The sequence below is a fragment of the Rhinolophus hipposideros genome (genome assembly GCF_964194185.1).
Source record: "Rhinolophus hipposideros genome assembly, chromosome: 5".
Taxonomy (NCBI): Eukaryota; Metazoa; Chordata; class Mammalia; order Chiroptera; family Rhinolophidae; genus Rhinolophus; species Rhinolophus hipposideros.
This window is the reverse complement of record NC_138051.1, coordinates 58,833,355-58,850,510: the sequence shown is the minus strand read 5'-3', so window position 1 is coordinate 58,850,510 and position 17,156 is coordinate 58,833,355. Positions and strand designations below refer to the sequence as shown.

The 17,156-nt window shown below is 36.0% G+C and overlaps 1 protein-coding gene across 4 annotated transcripts in view; it reads right to left on the bottom strand.

Annotated features, from left to right (window-relative positions):
- Positions 1-17,156, bottom strand: part of MAP2K5 (mitogen-activated protein kinase kinase 5) — a 236,612-nt gene that overhangs the window by 122,389 nt on the left and 97,067 nt on the right. For all 4 annotated transcript variants that reach the window (XM_081048101.1, XM_081048100.1, XM_081048102.1 and 1 more), the window contains 2 exons: positions 16,564-16,625; positions 11,241-11,289 (listed from right to left, as the gene is read on the bottom strand). In XM_081048101.1, coding sequence (XP_080904227.1) covers positions 11,241-11,289; positions 16,564-16,625 — 111 coding nt within the window. The remainder of the gene's footprint in view (positions 1-11,240; positions 11,290-16,563; positions 16,626-17,156) is intronic.

The following is a 17,156-nucleotide window of genomic DNA, read 5'->3' as shown; positions in this document are numbered from 1 at the left end:
TGCACTTAAAGAGAAAACCACAATGCAATATAAAGTTATTCTAATCATTCTATGACATAATAAAGGGTAGGTCATCCAAATATTCTTGCAAAAGCCTTAAATAAAATTAAGTAGCACAATCAGCCATCCTAAATAGCAGTTACTGTTTAGAGTCTCATGATTCAGTTGAGAATGGAGGCAACAAACATGTTTTTCCTCCTTCGTGTATGATAAAGGAGACATGCAGCATTTTCAAGGCTAATACCAAGGGCAAAAAGGCCGGGGCTTCTCGAATCTGCCTTCTCTCAATCCTTTCACTATAAATAAAAGAGGTTCACTTCTAATGTGGGGAATCTTAGATTCTTACTTGGCAACATGTACATATTGTGGTCTGTGTATGGAAAACACCAGCTGTGGAGGAATAAATTCCTGGGAGTCAAAAGGAATCTATATTTTGCCCGAACTTCCCCATGTCAAAGACACCACCGATTTAAGACCCCTACTAACTACAAACGTTTTCCAATGCAAAGGGAAAACTAATAATGGAATACTATTAAATGCATAAATATGTTTTGATTGTAGACATGTCCAGAAGACCAACTAGTAAATTGTTCTAAAGAAATAATAATTACAGCAGATAACAATTTTTTGGCACTTGCTATATATATGCCAAGCACTGGGCTAAGTGCATTATTATCACATGCATAATTATGTCATTTAATTCTCATTATAACCCTTGAGGTCGGCACTATTAAACCCATTTTATAGATGAGTACGTTGAGACTCAAATTAATGAAATTAGTTGCCCAAAGCAACACAACTAGAGTCTCCAATTTTAACTCTTAAGCCTTAACAACCTGCATTATATTGACAAGATAAATCTCATCTGAATTTATGGGCTGGATTATTATCCTAGCTTTGGCACTGAAGAGCTGGCTGATCTTCACATGTTTTATTTTAGATTTTTCTACTTTGCACAGAAAAGTAGATATAGGAGGGAAGTTTGGGGGAAGGTTGTAACTATTTTCTCACTTAATCTCTTGCTGCTTCTCTTGAGAAGCAGTTATTTCAACTATATAACAATAGCTATTATATGCCAGATACAGTGCTAAGACCTCAGAGGTTAAGGAACTTACCCAATGTCATTAAGCTGAGTTGAATTAAGAGGTAGAAGCAGTACTTCTTAAATCTGGGTCTGACCCTAAAACTAGAGCTCTTCCGTTAGGCTACCAACCACTTATTGCCTTTCTCATGACTAAGTTTTTTAACCTTTTTGAGCCTTAGTTTTCACATCTAAAATTGGGGGTACAATGATATCTTCCTTACAAGGTTATCATGAAGCTTAAGTAAAATAATATACACAAAAGATCTAATGCAGTAGTACACAGAAGGCACTCAATGAATAACAACAACAATTATCATTATTATTGCACTCAATCAGAAGGAAATTAATCTTCCAACAGCAAAAGGATGGATTTGATTTCCATGGTGCTGATCACCTAACCTTTCCTTTGGAGAAAGGGACAGATGCGGAGAGGTCTTCTAACTGCTAAACCTTTCTGGCAGACTGTTCTATCTGAGGATAAATACTTTACTCTTACTTTACTACTAGAAAGGAGAACAAAGGATGACTTTCAATTAAGCCACATTACAAAAAAATATGCATTTGGCATTCAATCAGTATCACACACTAACTGGGGCCTCCAACCTCTCCCAACAGAAATGACCCATCATATATGTGCTTGTAGCTGTTCTCCTGCTCCATCTGATGAACTCCTAAACCTCATAGTTTGCCTAAGAGACAAAGCTATAATCAGAGCTATCTGTGGGGCCTGCTGAATCAAACATTCATCAGACCACATACAGAGTACATCTTGCTGGGTGGTTGGACAGGGGGTCACCATAAAGGTGAGGGGCTCACTTTAGGGTACCATAAAGATGTGTGAGTCAAATACACAGTGATCACATGATCTGCTTTAATCCCAATACCCAGCAAGGCAGAGGATCTTAGGGGAGGTTACAGAAGGAATAACTACTGTCCCATTTGTATTCCTTCCCTGTATGGCACATGACCTCTTTTCTTCTCTCTCCTCTAAGGATTCCACTGATACTCATTTTCAGAATGGGAAGGGGAGGTGGCCTGCGTGGTAGTTCCCCTGGGTTCCTCATCCTCTTAGAGATTTCCTGAATGGGGTGACCTCTGTCTATGACACATCTTATCACAGATGTATGGGAGAAAGAAAAACTAAGTCCAAGACAACCCTCCCCGATTAAGTAGAACACCCAAATACAGACAACTACAGAAAGATCGCATTCTTTTATTAAATTAAGCTTTTTATTTTGAGATAATTATAGACTCACATAGAGATGTAATAATACAGACATCCTCTAGTCCCTCTATCCATTTTCTCTCAATGGTAACACCTTGTAAAACTATAGTACAATTATCAGAAACAGCAATACAGTCAAGACAGACATTGCGTCTATCATCATAGCTTTTTATAGCCACACCCACTTTCCTCCTGCCCCTGCAAATCACTAATCTGCTCTCCATTTCTATAATTTTATCATTTCAAGAATGTTATAAAAATGGATCATATACTATGCAACCTTTTGTGATTGGCTTTTTTCACTCAGCATAATTCTCTGGAGATTCATCCAGGTTATGTACATCAATAGTTCATTCCTTTTTATTGCTTAGTAGTAGTATAATGGTATGAATGTACCACAGCTTGTTTAACTCATTAAAGGACATCTGGGTTGTTTCCAGTTTCTGGCTATTATGAATTAAGCTGCCATAGACACTTGAGTACAGTTTGTGTGTAAACCTAAGTCTATTTCTCTAGGATAAATGCGCAGGAGTGCAAATGCTAGGTAGTGTGGTAGTTGCATGTTTGGATTTTAAAGAAACGCCAAACTGTTTTCCGGTGGCATTTTACATTTTGATCAGCAATGTATTAGTGATCTAATTTTTCTGCATCCTCACCAGCATTTGGTGTTGTCACAATTTTTTTTTATTTTTAATTTTAGCAATTGTGCTAGGTGTGTAGTAATAATACACTGGTTTTATTTTTTTTATTTTTTTATTTTTTTATTAATTAATTTATTTATTAGTTTCAGGAATACACTGGTTTTAATTTGCATTTCCTTAATGGCTAATGATGCTGAACATCCTTTCATGTGCTTATCTGCCATTTGTATGTACTGTTCAATGGAATGTGTCTTCGTGTCTTTTGCTCATTTTCTAATTGGATTGCTTTTGTTTTTTGTTTTTTTACTGTTCAGTTTTGAGAGTTCTTTACATATTCTAGACACATATTCTTTAAAAGAACACTTTTAAGTAATGCTATACAGGGTTTCTTGCTTTTGAAAATCATTACCATAAATACAGAACTCCCTGGTGATTACCCGAGGCAAAGAGAATGAATGACCAACATGGGGAAGGAGGCTTAATTCCTAAACATGTTCATTTGTGTTGATAGTTAGAGCTGGAATAAAACCAACAACCCAGAGTCATTAAACTAGTTTGTTTACCTCAGCTAATGGACTAAGGCTATTTTTCCCCCAAAAACAATGTTCATAAGTAATGATCACAGAACTGGCAGGTGATTAATACTTACATTTAAAGGACAGTATTTGAAGGATGTAAAAACAGGAGCCAAGGTGTAATTGTGCTCCCACCAATAGCACTTGTTTAACATAAACATCCCTTTCCAGACACCTTTGACATAAGCAGCCACAAAGCTCAGGGAAGGAGCTCCTGCACCTCAGCTCTCTCGTGCTGCAACATAAAACCAACTGGGGAGGATTCCTTTTAAAATGACTTTGACTGCTCAAACACTAACCAGTTCTTTTAAAAAACTGTGTCTGGTACTCCAGATATCAATAATACGGCTTAGGTTATTTCAAAACTCACTATAACCTACGGGTAAGCACAAACTGTATAAATCACTGCAGAAGAGGTTGCCATGAAAGTACTGTGCACATTACGTTTCTTCCTAAGTTACTTAATCAGGTTACTTTTCTATTGAGAACAATGCTTTCCAGCAATGTACTCCCTAAAGAATCACTTTATCCAGTAAATGATCATGCCATAATTTATTTTTGCCAAAAATCCCCACTTTTACCTACACAAAGGTATTCTTGTAACACTACTACCTTGACATCAAAATTTCCTTCCTAAGTAATTCAAAGGTTTTATTTCTACCATTGCATGCCTCTTCTCTCATTTAATAAATACAATAAAATAATTCTGGAATGTAATACAAATATTCTTGTAATATTTTTGAAATCTTAAAATTTCCACTGACCTTATTTAAAAGGCATTAGCAAATACATATATGTAACATTGATCTGCCTATAATTTTGGACTATCAGCCTCCAGTATTTTTCCAAATTCCTTCCTTAAAGAGGATGCCGTGGCATGGGACCTTCTTGGACCTTTCTTGGCAACTTCCTGTGGATCTACAATCATTTCAAAATAAAAAGATATTTTTAAAAAAGAATTCCTTTGCTTTCCACCTAAGTTGTGACTCTACATGTCCTTTTCATTATTCTTTGTTAATGATAATACTTTATTTTCAGTATACTTTATAGTTTAAAACCCTTTCCCCTTAAAAACGTCTTTTGATTTCACTACATGAGATTTCTGGTTTACAAAGCAATCACTTTCTTAGCTAAGTCACATTTCTTTAATTCTCAATTATTTGTGTGCATTTCAGTCTCTTCTCTTCCTCTCTAAAATATTTCATATTTTCTAGAATTCCTCTCTTTGAAGGGACACAAAACAGTTTATACATGTTAGGCACATAGAACAGTGCCTGGTACAGAGTAAATGCTTAATAAGTATTACTATTTTCATACTAAAATCTACTCTCAAGGATTCTTAATCTTTTTCTTTCTTCTCCCATATGCCTCTCTGATTTGCTTTGTTCCCTTACCTTGCCAACGTGTCGTACTTCCTCCAGTCATGAATCACATGATCCAGAATCCTGGTACTTGAAGGAATCTGAGTGACCATCGAGCCATCCCTTCGGTGTACATGAGAAAACCAGGGCCCAGAGAGCAGGAATGACCTGCTTCTCCAGGGTCATAAAATGAGGCAGTCAGTCGGTGAGACTGAACTGGAAATTTAAGTAAAGTTTTATTTCATCTTAGAAACTGAGCTTTTATATTGCCCAATTCAGGCCAAGTCAGTGTTGTGCCTTTGTAGTTCTTTAATAATATCTGAGGGGAAAAAATGGCTTAACTAAGGAAAGAAAATTCTGTGCAATTTCCAGATGCTCCTAATTGCTGTCCAGAGACAACCGCAACTTTTAAGTCTCTGTCTCTCTCTCTCTCTGTCTCTCTCTGTGTCTCTCTCTCTCTCTCTTTTTCCTGACATTGCAAATGTCCTTTATATCATGAAGGATTTTTTCCCCCCAAGCTACTGAGTTGCTTGACCAAACCTAGGTAGGATTCTCTAGGAGCCATGAGACAGTAATAACAAAAGTATCACCGAAACCCTTTGAAAGAATAGTTTGTTTTTTTGGCAAAGGGGAAATTTCTTTCTCAAGTAGAGCTTCTTCCACACTAAGAAGTAAGAGAATGCCTTCTTTCTCTTCCTTTTTTAAAAGCCTGATTTACTCAGGTATAATTGCGAATAAAATACACCCTTTCAAAGTTTACAGATCTATGTGGTCTGACAAACATGTATAGTCATGTAACCACCACCAAAATCAAGATATAGAACATTTCCAATAACCCCCAAATTCCATCAGAGCTTTGTAGACAACCTTCCTCTACGCTTTGGCAACTACTGAAGTATTTTCCATCCTTCCAGTTTTGCCTTTTCCAGAATGTCATGTAAGTGGAATGACACAATAGGTAGTCCTTTAGTCTGACTTCTTTCTCTTAGTATAAAGTATTTGATATTCATCCATGTTGTGTGTATTAGTAGTTTGCTCCCTATTACTGCTTAGTAGTATTACATTGTACAAATGTACCACAATGGGTTGTTTCCAGTTTGGGTTATTATGAATAAAGCCACTAGGTGTGGGATTGCTGGAACATGTTGCAGGAAACGTACCAAACTGTTTTCCAAAGTGGCTGTACCAGTTTATAGTCCCACCAGCAATGGATGAGAGTTTCAGCTGCTCTGTATACTTATCAGCACTTGAGTTTTTAATTTCATTAAAGGACCTTTAATGGAGGTGTCTCAAATGTTAAGAGAAAAAAGGTAGGAGGAAACTTTTTTTTAGCACACTGAACTACTGCTGAAAGTTTAAGCAAGCATGACTTCTCTCTTCCTCCTAAAACATAAGCAATCCAACAAGAAAGTCCATTGGCTCTATATTTAGAATATATCTAGAACCTGACCACTTCTTCCCATCTGCACGACTGTCTCCCTGACCTGAGCCTCTATAACCCGCCTGCATTACTGACTGAGACAGTTCCTAACAGCTGATTCTACTCTTGCGCCTACCCTGGGCCGCAGGCTCGCAGGGCTCCTTGCTGTTCCATGAACATTCCCGGCACATCCCATAGGGTGTCATCTGCTCTCGAACTGGTCCCCCATATATCTACCTGACTAGCAACTCTGCTCCTTCAAGTCTCTGCTCCAACCTCACCTTCTCTCTGAGGCCTACCTGATGAACCCTGCAACCTGTGCTTTGCCTTCCCTAAGCCTGATCTAGTTTTTCTTTTCTTCATATTACTAACGACCTTCTAATACACTTTGTATTTACTTTTTTATTATGTTTATTATTTATGGGCTGTTTTCTAACCTTGCCCCACCACTGTTAGAAGATAAGTTTCATGAGTGTAGGAATCTTTGGTTTTATATATTGATGTATTCCAAGTACTCAGACCAGTGCCTGGAACATAATAGGTATACAGTAAATAGTTGCCAAATGAACTAACACTAGGTTTGGCATTTAATGTAGTACCAATTGTAGTACCCTACCCCTACCCCCAATTGGAAGGTCTATGTGAGGCCAGATTTATCAAAAGTAAAGCCAGGAGTAGAAAAAAATTCAAACATTCAAGTTGAAACCACAAGACTTAGTTTCTCTAAACATAAATCTATCTGGGCAACATTCGCCTTCCAAAATAACATGAAAATTTAAAATATATATAAATATGAAAAAGCTCTCCTATTAGAGAAAATAAATAAAACTAACCAGGTTCAAAACTATAAAAAATGTCCTGGGACACCGCCTACCTCGGTTGTTTCTTTCTATAAACTCCATCTGTATAAGATTGTTCCAGCCTGATTGCCAATTTTATTTTCTTAATCTAAGTCCTACTCTCATTACCCTTCCATTTCTATATTTTATCCTCAGGGAAAGAGAGAGCAGTTACTGCCAGGGCATTCTCACATCTTCCAAAGAGATGGCATAGGTGTTAATCTCCTGTTTATGTTTGATGTGGGTAATGACGGCTGTGACTGGAGCTGGAGGTTTATTAATATGCTGGGCTCTCACCTCATTAGTGGCGATGTATGTTTTGAAGTGAAGCTGCAATGTTTGCTGTAATGTCAGAGCTGGCCTAACAGACTTCCTCACTGTTCATTTTCTTTGTTTTTACCCAGTCAGTACATGTTACGCTTAGAGGGCTCACATACATGTTTTTTAATAAAGGCAATTTTCCCACAGTAGTAAATTTTGGTGGAAGTTACAAACATTTTCAATACTATGTCCTCATGTAATCTTACATGCTTATCTTAAAGAAAAGGTTTTCATAATTTTTGACCCAATAACACAAAGTATTAGGTTGGTGCAAAAATAATTGCAATTTAAAAGGTTAAGAATAATCGTAAAAACTGTAATTTCTTTTGCACTAGCTAATATAATAAACTCCCTGGCTGGATTTGGGAGTGGGGTATGCTTATTAACTGGATAAAGTGATTAGTTCAGTTATATAATAAAAACATTCCTAATTATTAGTATTTGACCATTTACAAAGTAGTTTCACATATTTCATCTCAAACAACTTTTAAAAAGAACAAAATAAACAATAGTAAAACCTAACTGTATATAATATTAGATCCATTATGAATGACAACTGTTGTACTTCAGTTTCTAAAAAAATTCCCAGTTGGCACAATATAGTATCAAATAAACTAACCTGTACCAGATTAACAAGCCTCATGGAATGGGTGGTCTGTCACTGCTTGGTGCTCAAATTTCATTGTACTCTAGTCCTCACTGGATATAGGAAAGACTTGATTTTTAGCAGCTTATTTGGAAGTCATTAACTATGTTTTATAAATTCCACTATACATCATTTATATACATTTAACAGCTTAAAATACAGGAACACTGTATTCCAAAGGAAGCCATTTAAATGAAAAAAAAAAAAAAACCAGTTTGTTCTCATTTCTCATTAGGTAACTGAATACATCTCCATTTCTTAATATCTTTTAAAATTTATATTCGGAAATACAAGACAGGGGTTTTGGGGCAGCGTTTGGTAAGGAAGAAAATGATGATAAGAGGAGAACACAGGTACTCAGACCAAGACAAAGAGGAAAGAGGCTTAGATCTCTCACTGGCTCCTCATTCACCATCTTCCTTTCACTCCCCATCCTCCCCCTCATGGAGCCTGTACCAGGCTCCCCCTTCTGCAGGACACCTGTCTTTGATTTGACAATATGACACATATTCAGCTATAATTCCCGTCATCATTTAGAGAAAGCAAATATGAGTATATGCGTTTTTAGGAAGGTACAGAAACGAACTTATACAGTGAAGGTGTATAAACAAGAATATTACCTGTTTAATTGCCTTAGCTGAACTTAAAAGCTCTGATCTTTAATTGCCTGATTAAACTGATCTAAAAAGCTACAATTTTTTAATCGAGGAGAAAATTAAATAGCTTTTTGGTAAATAAAAAGGCATCTTTAATCTTATGTTCATGGAATCCAAGTTATTAAATATGGACGAAACCTCTACAATACTAAGTTAACAACTACTTAATCTAGGGTACAAGTCTCTCTCATTACAATGCTTTATAAGTCTTCAGGGACACCTGGCTTCTGGCACTCTTCAATAAAAACACAGGCGTTTACATCCAGAAGGTAAAAGTTCCATGAATAACTAGGAAACTTGAAAAGGTCAACATATATTATTTCTATAGTTGAATACCCATAATTACTGGGGAATAACTGCTCATCTGCACTGTAATTCATTAGTTTTTCCATCTAGACAAATACAACTGCACATTCACTCACTAGTATTTATTTAAAACTAATATCCCTTGAGAGGATTTGTTGGCCCACTACCACTGCCCCCACTCAGCCCCTTGCACATATCCTCTTCCCAGGACTAGTGGCATTTTACAGTGGGTTACTCTCTGTCGGAAGTGAGCTGGCCAGCACATACTGTTAAGAAAAGTACAGGCTCAGGATTCCTTTTTGAAACCTCTATGCCCTCAATCAGTCAAACCATTAAGGCCCCATAAGCCACTCATCAAATAACCCTTTCTTAGCTCAGGCTGCATCCAGAGCTAGAAAGGCCCTACCTGCTGAGAGGCTCTGGTCAACACTTGCCCACAATAACTATATGGTGGTTGTCCTGGGAATCTCACCAATACCGTAAAATTTATTTTTAGATTCAGACATAAATCCGTTTGAAATGTGTCTATCAAGGTCCCGCTTCAAATGAAAATTTCAATCATTTCTCTAAAACAAGGAGTAAAATGAAAACCAACCAATTTAGATATAGGAAATACTAGATAGAGGTGTATCTATTTATCAGCATGATTTCTGATTTTAAAAAAGAAAAATAAAGATAACTGCAGAATAACTAAATAGCATTTCCCTATCCACTATACTTCTTAGTGCTACCAAGATTCCTCACAGAAGGCTATCGCGAGTGAGACCTCAGTATAAGCCGGAATGATGCTGTATGCCAGAGTATAGGATGGTCCCAGGCATCACTTTACTAATAACATTTGCATCTCCACGGCAAGGTCCTTTGAATGAAGGCTTTGCTATTGAGAACTGATGACTTCCTTGAGCTCCTTTGTCAAATAGAGAGCAGATGTCCATAAAAATCAATAAAAGGACAAGAATTGACCACTGTGTTAATTCCTATTAAAATAGCTATAACCACTTTATGGGTTGGTGAGTGTGTGCCTGTGGGAGTACAGGGAATAGAAGCAATATAAGTCATATTGTGTTAAATACCATTTTTCTTAGTCTTGGTGGTGAAAAATTTTCCATTTTTCTCTCACCCACCAGATGTGTTTACATGCTAATTATTCATACCCAGGAAGAGTAATACTAACTCTCTCTACATCTACATTTTGCACAAACTACAGTCTAGAAATAGAGTGGACTGGCTTTAAAGAAAAATCTGGTTTATGATTCCATAAATACCTTCAAGAACTGAACTGATACTTTACTTGCCAAAATCTACATACCCTCTTGAAAGAGGAAGGAGGATTTAAGAAGAAATTGGAATCACTAGGATATGAAAACCACCACAACAAAAAACAACCCTTAGTGACAGATGTGACCCTACAGTTGAAGACGTCAGTTGTTTCCTCTCTCATAGTTTATACCTTTTTTTAAAGAAAACTTTCCTTTAATCACATCTAATGTGTATGCTGTTGCATTCCCCAAATGTGCATAAAGCTAGGCTGAGCAGATGTGGAAAATTAAACAGTACTGTTAGTAACATCAGGCCTTGAAGTTGCTTTGTTATAGTCTGTTTCTCACGTAATAATTTGTTCCAAATGAATTCAGACATTTTGGTAACATTAAAAAATGCAAAGGAGGTTCCTTTTGCAACATTCAACAGTTATCTAATTATTATTCTCATGTGTTCTGTTAATAGACTAGTGAACTAATTTCTGATGCTTCCACCAATTCCTTATTTAGAATTTCACTTTCTAGGTACGTATGTGAAGCAGTCTCTTAAGGAACAGTGTATGATGATATCTGAAATGTTAATAAAAGGAATAGATTCAATTGTACAGAAGTGAAAGTTTTTTGCGTTAACTAGAATTAAGAAAAATAAGATCCTGTCTTTTTTAAATACTATGAATACCTTTTTACATGTTTGGTAAATATTATTCACAAAAACACAATGCCAACTTTATAATCTAAATCAGAGCAGTTGAGGGAGAAAATAAAAAACATTTATAAAGCACCCATATTTTGGACTACCAAATATATCAGCTGGATTAAAATATCACTTACTTTAAAAATCAAGGGACCTGGGGAGCTATCCACCCCTACCCCAAATTAAGTCCGAACTTGTAAGCTTAGTACATACCTCTATGTAAAATCTTTAAACTCCACAAATAAGTGAGGCCTTTAACAACCTAAATTTAAGAAAGAGAAAACAGTACAATGTTGGTTTTTATAAAGAACTTTCCACATTTAAACATAATCATATCAACCATAATACTTCCTTTAAAACTCTGTCAACCTGTAAGCATCTCCCATTTCTGTGCCAGGCTCTGTGGGGACACCAAATATATAAGTTTCAGGTTCCTTCGTTTAATGAACTTACAATGTTCTGAACATAAGGTACGAGAAATGAAAGAAATAAGTAAGTGTACGAGCATGTACATAAAATGACTTGGAAGTACATCTGCTGAATTCTTAGCAGTGGTGTGGGAGGGAGGAGAGGGACAGGAAAAAGGGACAAAGACCTTCCTTTTTAAATTTTTCTACACTTTTGTATGTGAAAATTTTTAAAAAGTCATAACACTTATGACCGAGGATAGACATTTTTAAAAAAATAATTAGCTAAAGAAGGCAATGGGTGGAAAAGAGATTGCGTTCCTGGAGTCAGGAAGGCTTTAGCAAAGTGCTGGGCCTTGAGTAACAGTCAACTCCCGTGACAAAGAGAAGCATTCGGGCCAATGTAGGAATATATAATGAAAGTGTTGGGACAGTATACTTTTCAAAAATATCAAGGTCATGAAAGGCAAAGGAACACTGAGACACTGTTCTAGATTAAGAAAGACTAAAAAGACATGACAACTAAATGCAATGCGAACCCTAGACTGGATGCTGAACCAGAAGTTTTTTTCTTTTAGTCTATCAGGGTATTATTGGACACCTGGCAAAATCTAAAAAAGGACTGTTGAATTAGATAGTACTAATGTATGAATGCTAATTTCCTATTTTGACCAGTATACAGTGATAATGTAAGAGAATATCCTTGCTCTTCGGAAATATACACCTGAAGTAGTTAGGAGCTTAAAGCATCATGATATCTGTAACTTATTCTAAATGTTGCAGGAAAAAAATATGTAGTATTTTCGATCTGCGGTTGGGAATCCACGTATGTGAAGGGCCAACTCAAGTTATATACAGATTTTTTGAGCAGGTGGTTGACGCTCCTAACTGCTTGTGTTGTTCAAGGGTCAACTTTATGCATTTTCAGCCAAATGTGGCGAACTGTTAACAACTGTAGAATCTCAGTGAAGCATCTGTGGGAATTCCTTGTATTATTCTCACAACTCTTCTGTAAGTTTAAAAGAATTTTGAAATAAAAAGTCCCCCCAAATGTTTTAAATGATATTGGGGTAAGAAAGAACAAAGTGTATGAGCATGATGGTCCTCTCAAGCTCGTCGGGCTGGTGCACACGTACGTGTGGAGTCGTGGACACAATACAGGAAGGGCAAGTCAAGGAAGTCAAGGGAGAAGATACAAACATCTGAATTAGATTTGGATTTCAGAATTTAACACCTTGGGATAAGAATAATTAGTCAAATAATTTACTGAAAAAAAATGTTTCTAAGACCGTCTATGTCGGAAATTTAAACATTAAAACCTTTAAAAATCTTTATATAGAAATTGGAAAAGGAGATGCATATAATTTTATTTACACCCATTGACTCTGATGCACATGAGTATGGACTTACCAATTTCAAGGCTGACTATTCATAATTAGGTTAGCAGATACAATGAATGAACCACTATCACTCAAATTTACTGCAAGAATTTAAAAGTACCCATTGTTATAGAAAATTTTACATAGGTCAGGACCATACAATAAGGAAAGCTACCATTATGAGAAGTAACTGAGTGAGATACATATCTTGAAAACGATGAAAAGAGGATTGGGGGCTAACCATGTAAGTATTTTAGTTGATGAAGAAAAAATAAGAGTAATATTAAAAACAGAAATGCAAAGGGAGAAACTCAATTTCCAAATACTAAAGATCTAGAAAAAGATAAAATCTATATCAATTAATGCTGAGCAGAGGTTAACATGCTTTAATTATTCTCACAGAGTGGAATTTACTCCTGAAAGATTTGCTAACACAGTGTCATCAATTCCACAATATTTGTGAAGTTTAAGAGAACAGAATGGATTTTTATAGTAAATGATTTCTTCTGGGGTTTGAATATGTAGCATTACAACAAAAGATACATTTTCTGGACAGTAAGACAGTAAAAAAATAAATATCAAAATAATAATAATAACTAACACAAACAGAGGAAACAGGACAAAACATTTCCTTAAATGTTTATAAAAAATAACATCAATAATGTAAACAATTTTCTCTTTGAGAACTAGGATACGATCATCTTATTTAGCATGGAAGTAATTATCTTCTGAGTTCTGGAAGTACGGTTAAACTTCTCCACTTATAAGCTTAGTTGCATATTATAAAACCTTCTCATTAAAGATAGCACACCACTAAAAATTGGTCCCACAGGAAACAAATAATCAGAAAACACACAAGCGGAAGGAAAGCCGTCATATTCAGAATATCAGGCAGAAAAAAAAGTAAAACAAATACTGATTTCATGATACTTGCTAAAATTATATATTGTTAGAGATTGAAAACATCACTATTCTTCCAACTTTGTCAAAATAGACTACATTTTCGTTTATAAGCATGTAAGAATCAGTGTAGAAAGAGCTAGAAATCTGTTGACTGAAAATCTAGAGGGTGTTATTGGTATTCAGTAGGCTAGGCTTCACAACAATGACGTGACAAAGCCTTGACACTAAAGGTACTTATACCTGCTGTCAATCACTCACGCCTTGACATGTCAAGTGCACGTCCTTTCAGGGACAACTTCAATCAACATTAGCACTCAAAGCACAGTACATAGTGTCACTGCTTCAGAAATGAGCGGAAAAATAAAATGTGTCAGATGGCAGGAAAGACAGAAAGGCATTCCTCTTTACAGGAGACCAGATTCAACTGGAAAGTGGATAAAAATCATTGAGCAAATTGGAAAACTAAAATCGGCCAGTTAATATGGACTTTTTCTGGGAAAAATATTCTCTTGCCATACATCCTACAAGAGAAAATCTGAACATATCATTCAGGCTGACAGGGTCCATTGTGTAATGAACCTTGGATCTTCGGACCTGTGCTGCATGCCAAATTATTGGAACCTGGAAGGTAAAGTTAATTTGGGGAGGAGAGATGCCTAGATGTGGTTCTAAGACATGAAAAGAATCTGAAGCGATCGTATGTGGGAGTCAAGCAGCCCTGGGTTCAAATTACTACTGACTATGAAAACTTGGGTAAGTTATTAAACTTTTCTAAGCCTCATCTTGCACATGTATAAGATATGTACAGTAGTCTACACTTCCAAGTTGCTGTAAAGATCAACAATAGTTGTACGTAATACATTTACAACAACCGGCACAAGGAAGCATTCACTGTACACCTATCTCCCTCCTGTCTCCGGATTCTTTGCTTCCGACTTGGCCATAGCGCTCCTGTGCTTTCGTGGTCTCACTGAGAGACCTCAAGCGCATGGTGCTGATGCTGTCTTCACGACACCAGAGGAGAGACAAGCAAGGGGACTGGGAACGCAGTCAGGCTGTCAGAACATTTACTATACAAACCATGACTTACAACCCATCAACTTGCTAGTCTTATTTTGACTGGTAGAATCTTTCCACTGGTGGTTTGTCAGCTGCAACAAAGGATTATCCAAGTTTGTAGCCTACTTAAATTACATTAAAAGCTATACTGTGGAGGCATTACACAAGCTTAGGCCCAGCAGAGTTTATAAAAAGTGGCACATGAAGAGCAAAATTATGAAAAGCATTTCTTTTACTCTGGCCACAGGCAGTTTTCATTACTATGACCTGATGAGCCATAAAAGCTGGAGAAATTGGACACATTGTAGAAAAAAAAATCCAACACCCTAATTTTTAAAAATGTAAGGGTAAATGTAAACAATGCTTTGGGCTAGCACTTACTTTAAATGCCTTTCACTAATATAATTTTTGTCATATTTTCAACTGCCCAATAGGTAAGCCTTTACTTGAAGCTGGATCATTATTATTATTTATTTTATTATTATTTTTTTGCTGACTCCCTTCACTCCACAGGCTTCTCCCTCCAGTAGAACGAACAGACCAGTGGCCTTGTGGGGATGCCCTACACGAGTAGGAGTAAGATGTATGAAGTCCAGGAAGAACGTGCTTCTCTACTGAAGGAGGCAGATTCCTGTTTTAGCCAAGTTCAACTGGCAATTGAGTATATAGAACTCATATACTTTCTTCTTTTTCAATTGGTATCCTTGCCTTTTTTTGCCCTTTATTATACGTGTTATTAAACTTTAGAGCCAAGAACTGCCAAAAGCCACAAAGCATTCATTCCCCTGAGATTAAAAGAGGAAATGAAACATTTTTATTTTCATCTAAAATAGTGATTTAAGTACTCAAATTTCATACTAATCTACCTAAACACGTAGATTAGACGCTCCTTAACAGCAATAGCGTCAGAAAAGAAAGTTCTCATCACCCTGGGCAGTTCACACTACTAATTAGAAAGAAAAAAGGAAAGCTGTGAATTACAATGAACTAAAACTAAATAAGTGTCCATGTTGGATTAAAGGATTTGAGTTGTCAGTCTGATGTATAATGAATGTGAAAATCAGCCATTTAATTAAATGGTACATGGTATAATCACTTTGTTCTGCATTAAACTGCTTAAGTTATCAGAGTGCCCGTAGTTTAGCAATTGTTTACTATTACACCACCCCACGACTTCTCTTAGACACTGTTTAACCTACGTTATTCCAAATTTGAAATCTGGGGTTTATATAGTAATTTAGTTTAGTTGACATAGTTCATCAGTTTTTTAGTTAATATAGAAAATGAGAAAATTGCTTTTAATCATAATGGGAGTAAATCCTAGATATGGTGGGTGAAAAAACTTAAAACCCAGTAACATCAAAAGTCTGCAAAATTCTTTAAGAATAAAGTATTTTCTTATAGCTGTTTTATTTTAATAATTTAGACTTTAGAAGTATTTTCTAATATGTCTATAATTATAAAATGTCCAAAAACCAGCCTTCTTTCTGAAGAACTTGGAAATTTTACTGGTCAACAAAAGCACCAAGGTCCCTGTGAACACCTGAAACTATAACAGGTCAGAATACCCATAAGCCTAAAAGATGTCACGTGACTATGTAGTTACTGTGGGTTGGTCTATGAAAAGAAGAAAGCACAAAAATGATAAGAAAAGAAAGTTAAGAAGGCCCCGGCAGTCAGTAGGGACTGAAGAAGAAGAAAAAAAAACATGTGGAGGATATAAAGAGAATAAGGCTGGACTAGAGACTAAACCATTCAGATTTTATAAAGTTGAAGCCATATACTCACTGCTACTGCAATTCTTCCAAGGACATGCTCTGGAATTTTTCTATATACATCCAAAGATCCCCCTGCAGAGAAAAACATGCTGTGTTACTACAAATGAAACTACCACAACAGTGCCCTGGAACCCTCCTCTGTGCAATCACTGTGAGAAATTTATTTTTCTCACCTTATATCATGCATTACATGTCTAGGGTAAAATTGTTTTTTAATCCAATTTTATTTATGGCATACTCATACTTCCAGATGAAGCATAACTAGGTAACTTCCATTTTATTCCCAAGTGTATAATCACATACACATATACACTGAAGAAAATTAGTCAAGGGCAGGCTAAGAATCTGTACTTTATTATGTATACTTAAATACACACACAAAATTTTAGATCAATAGGGTAATTACATTTAGGTATCTATCTTGTATAACAGTTTTCTAAAATGTAAGCCAGGACCCTATCTTAGAATTTTCACATTAACTAAACAAAAGCTGCTGAATATAAGGTCCAAAATACACACAAAAACTAATAGAATAAAATAGTAATGTGAACATCTATCTAAATGAATATTACCCTTCAAATTAGGTATCAATATAAACAATCA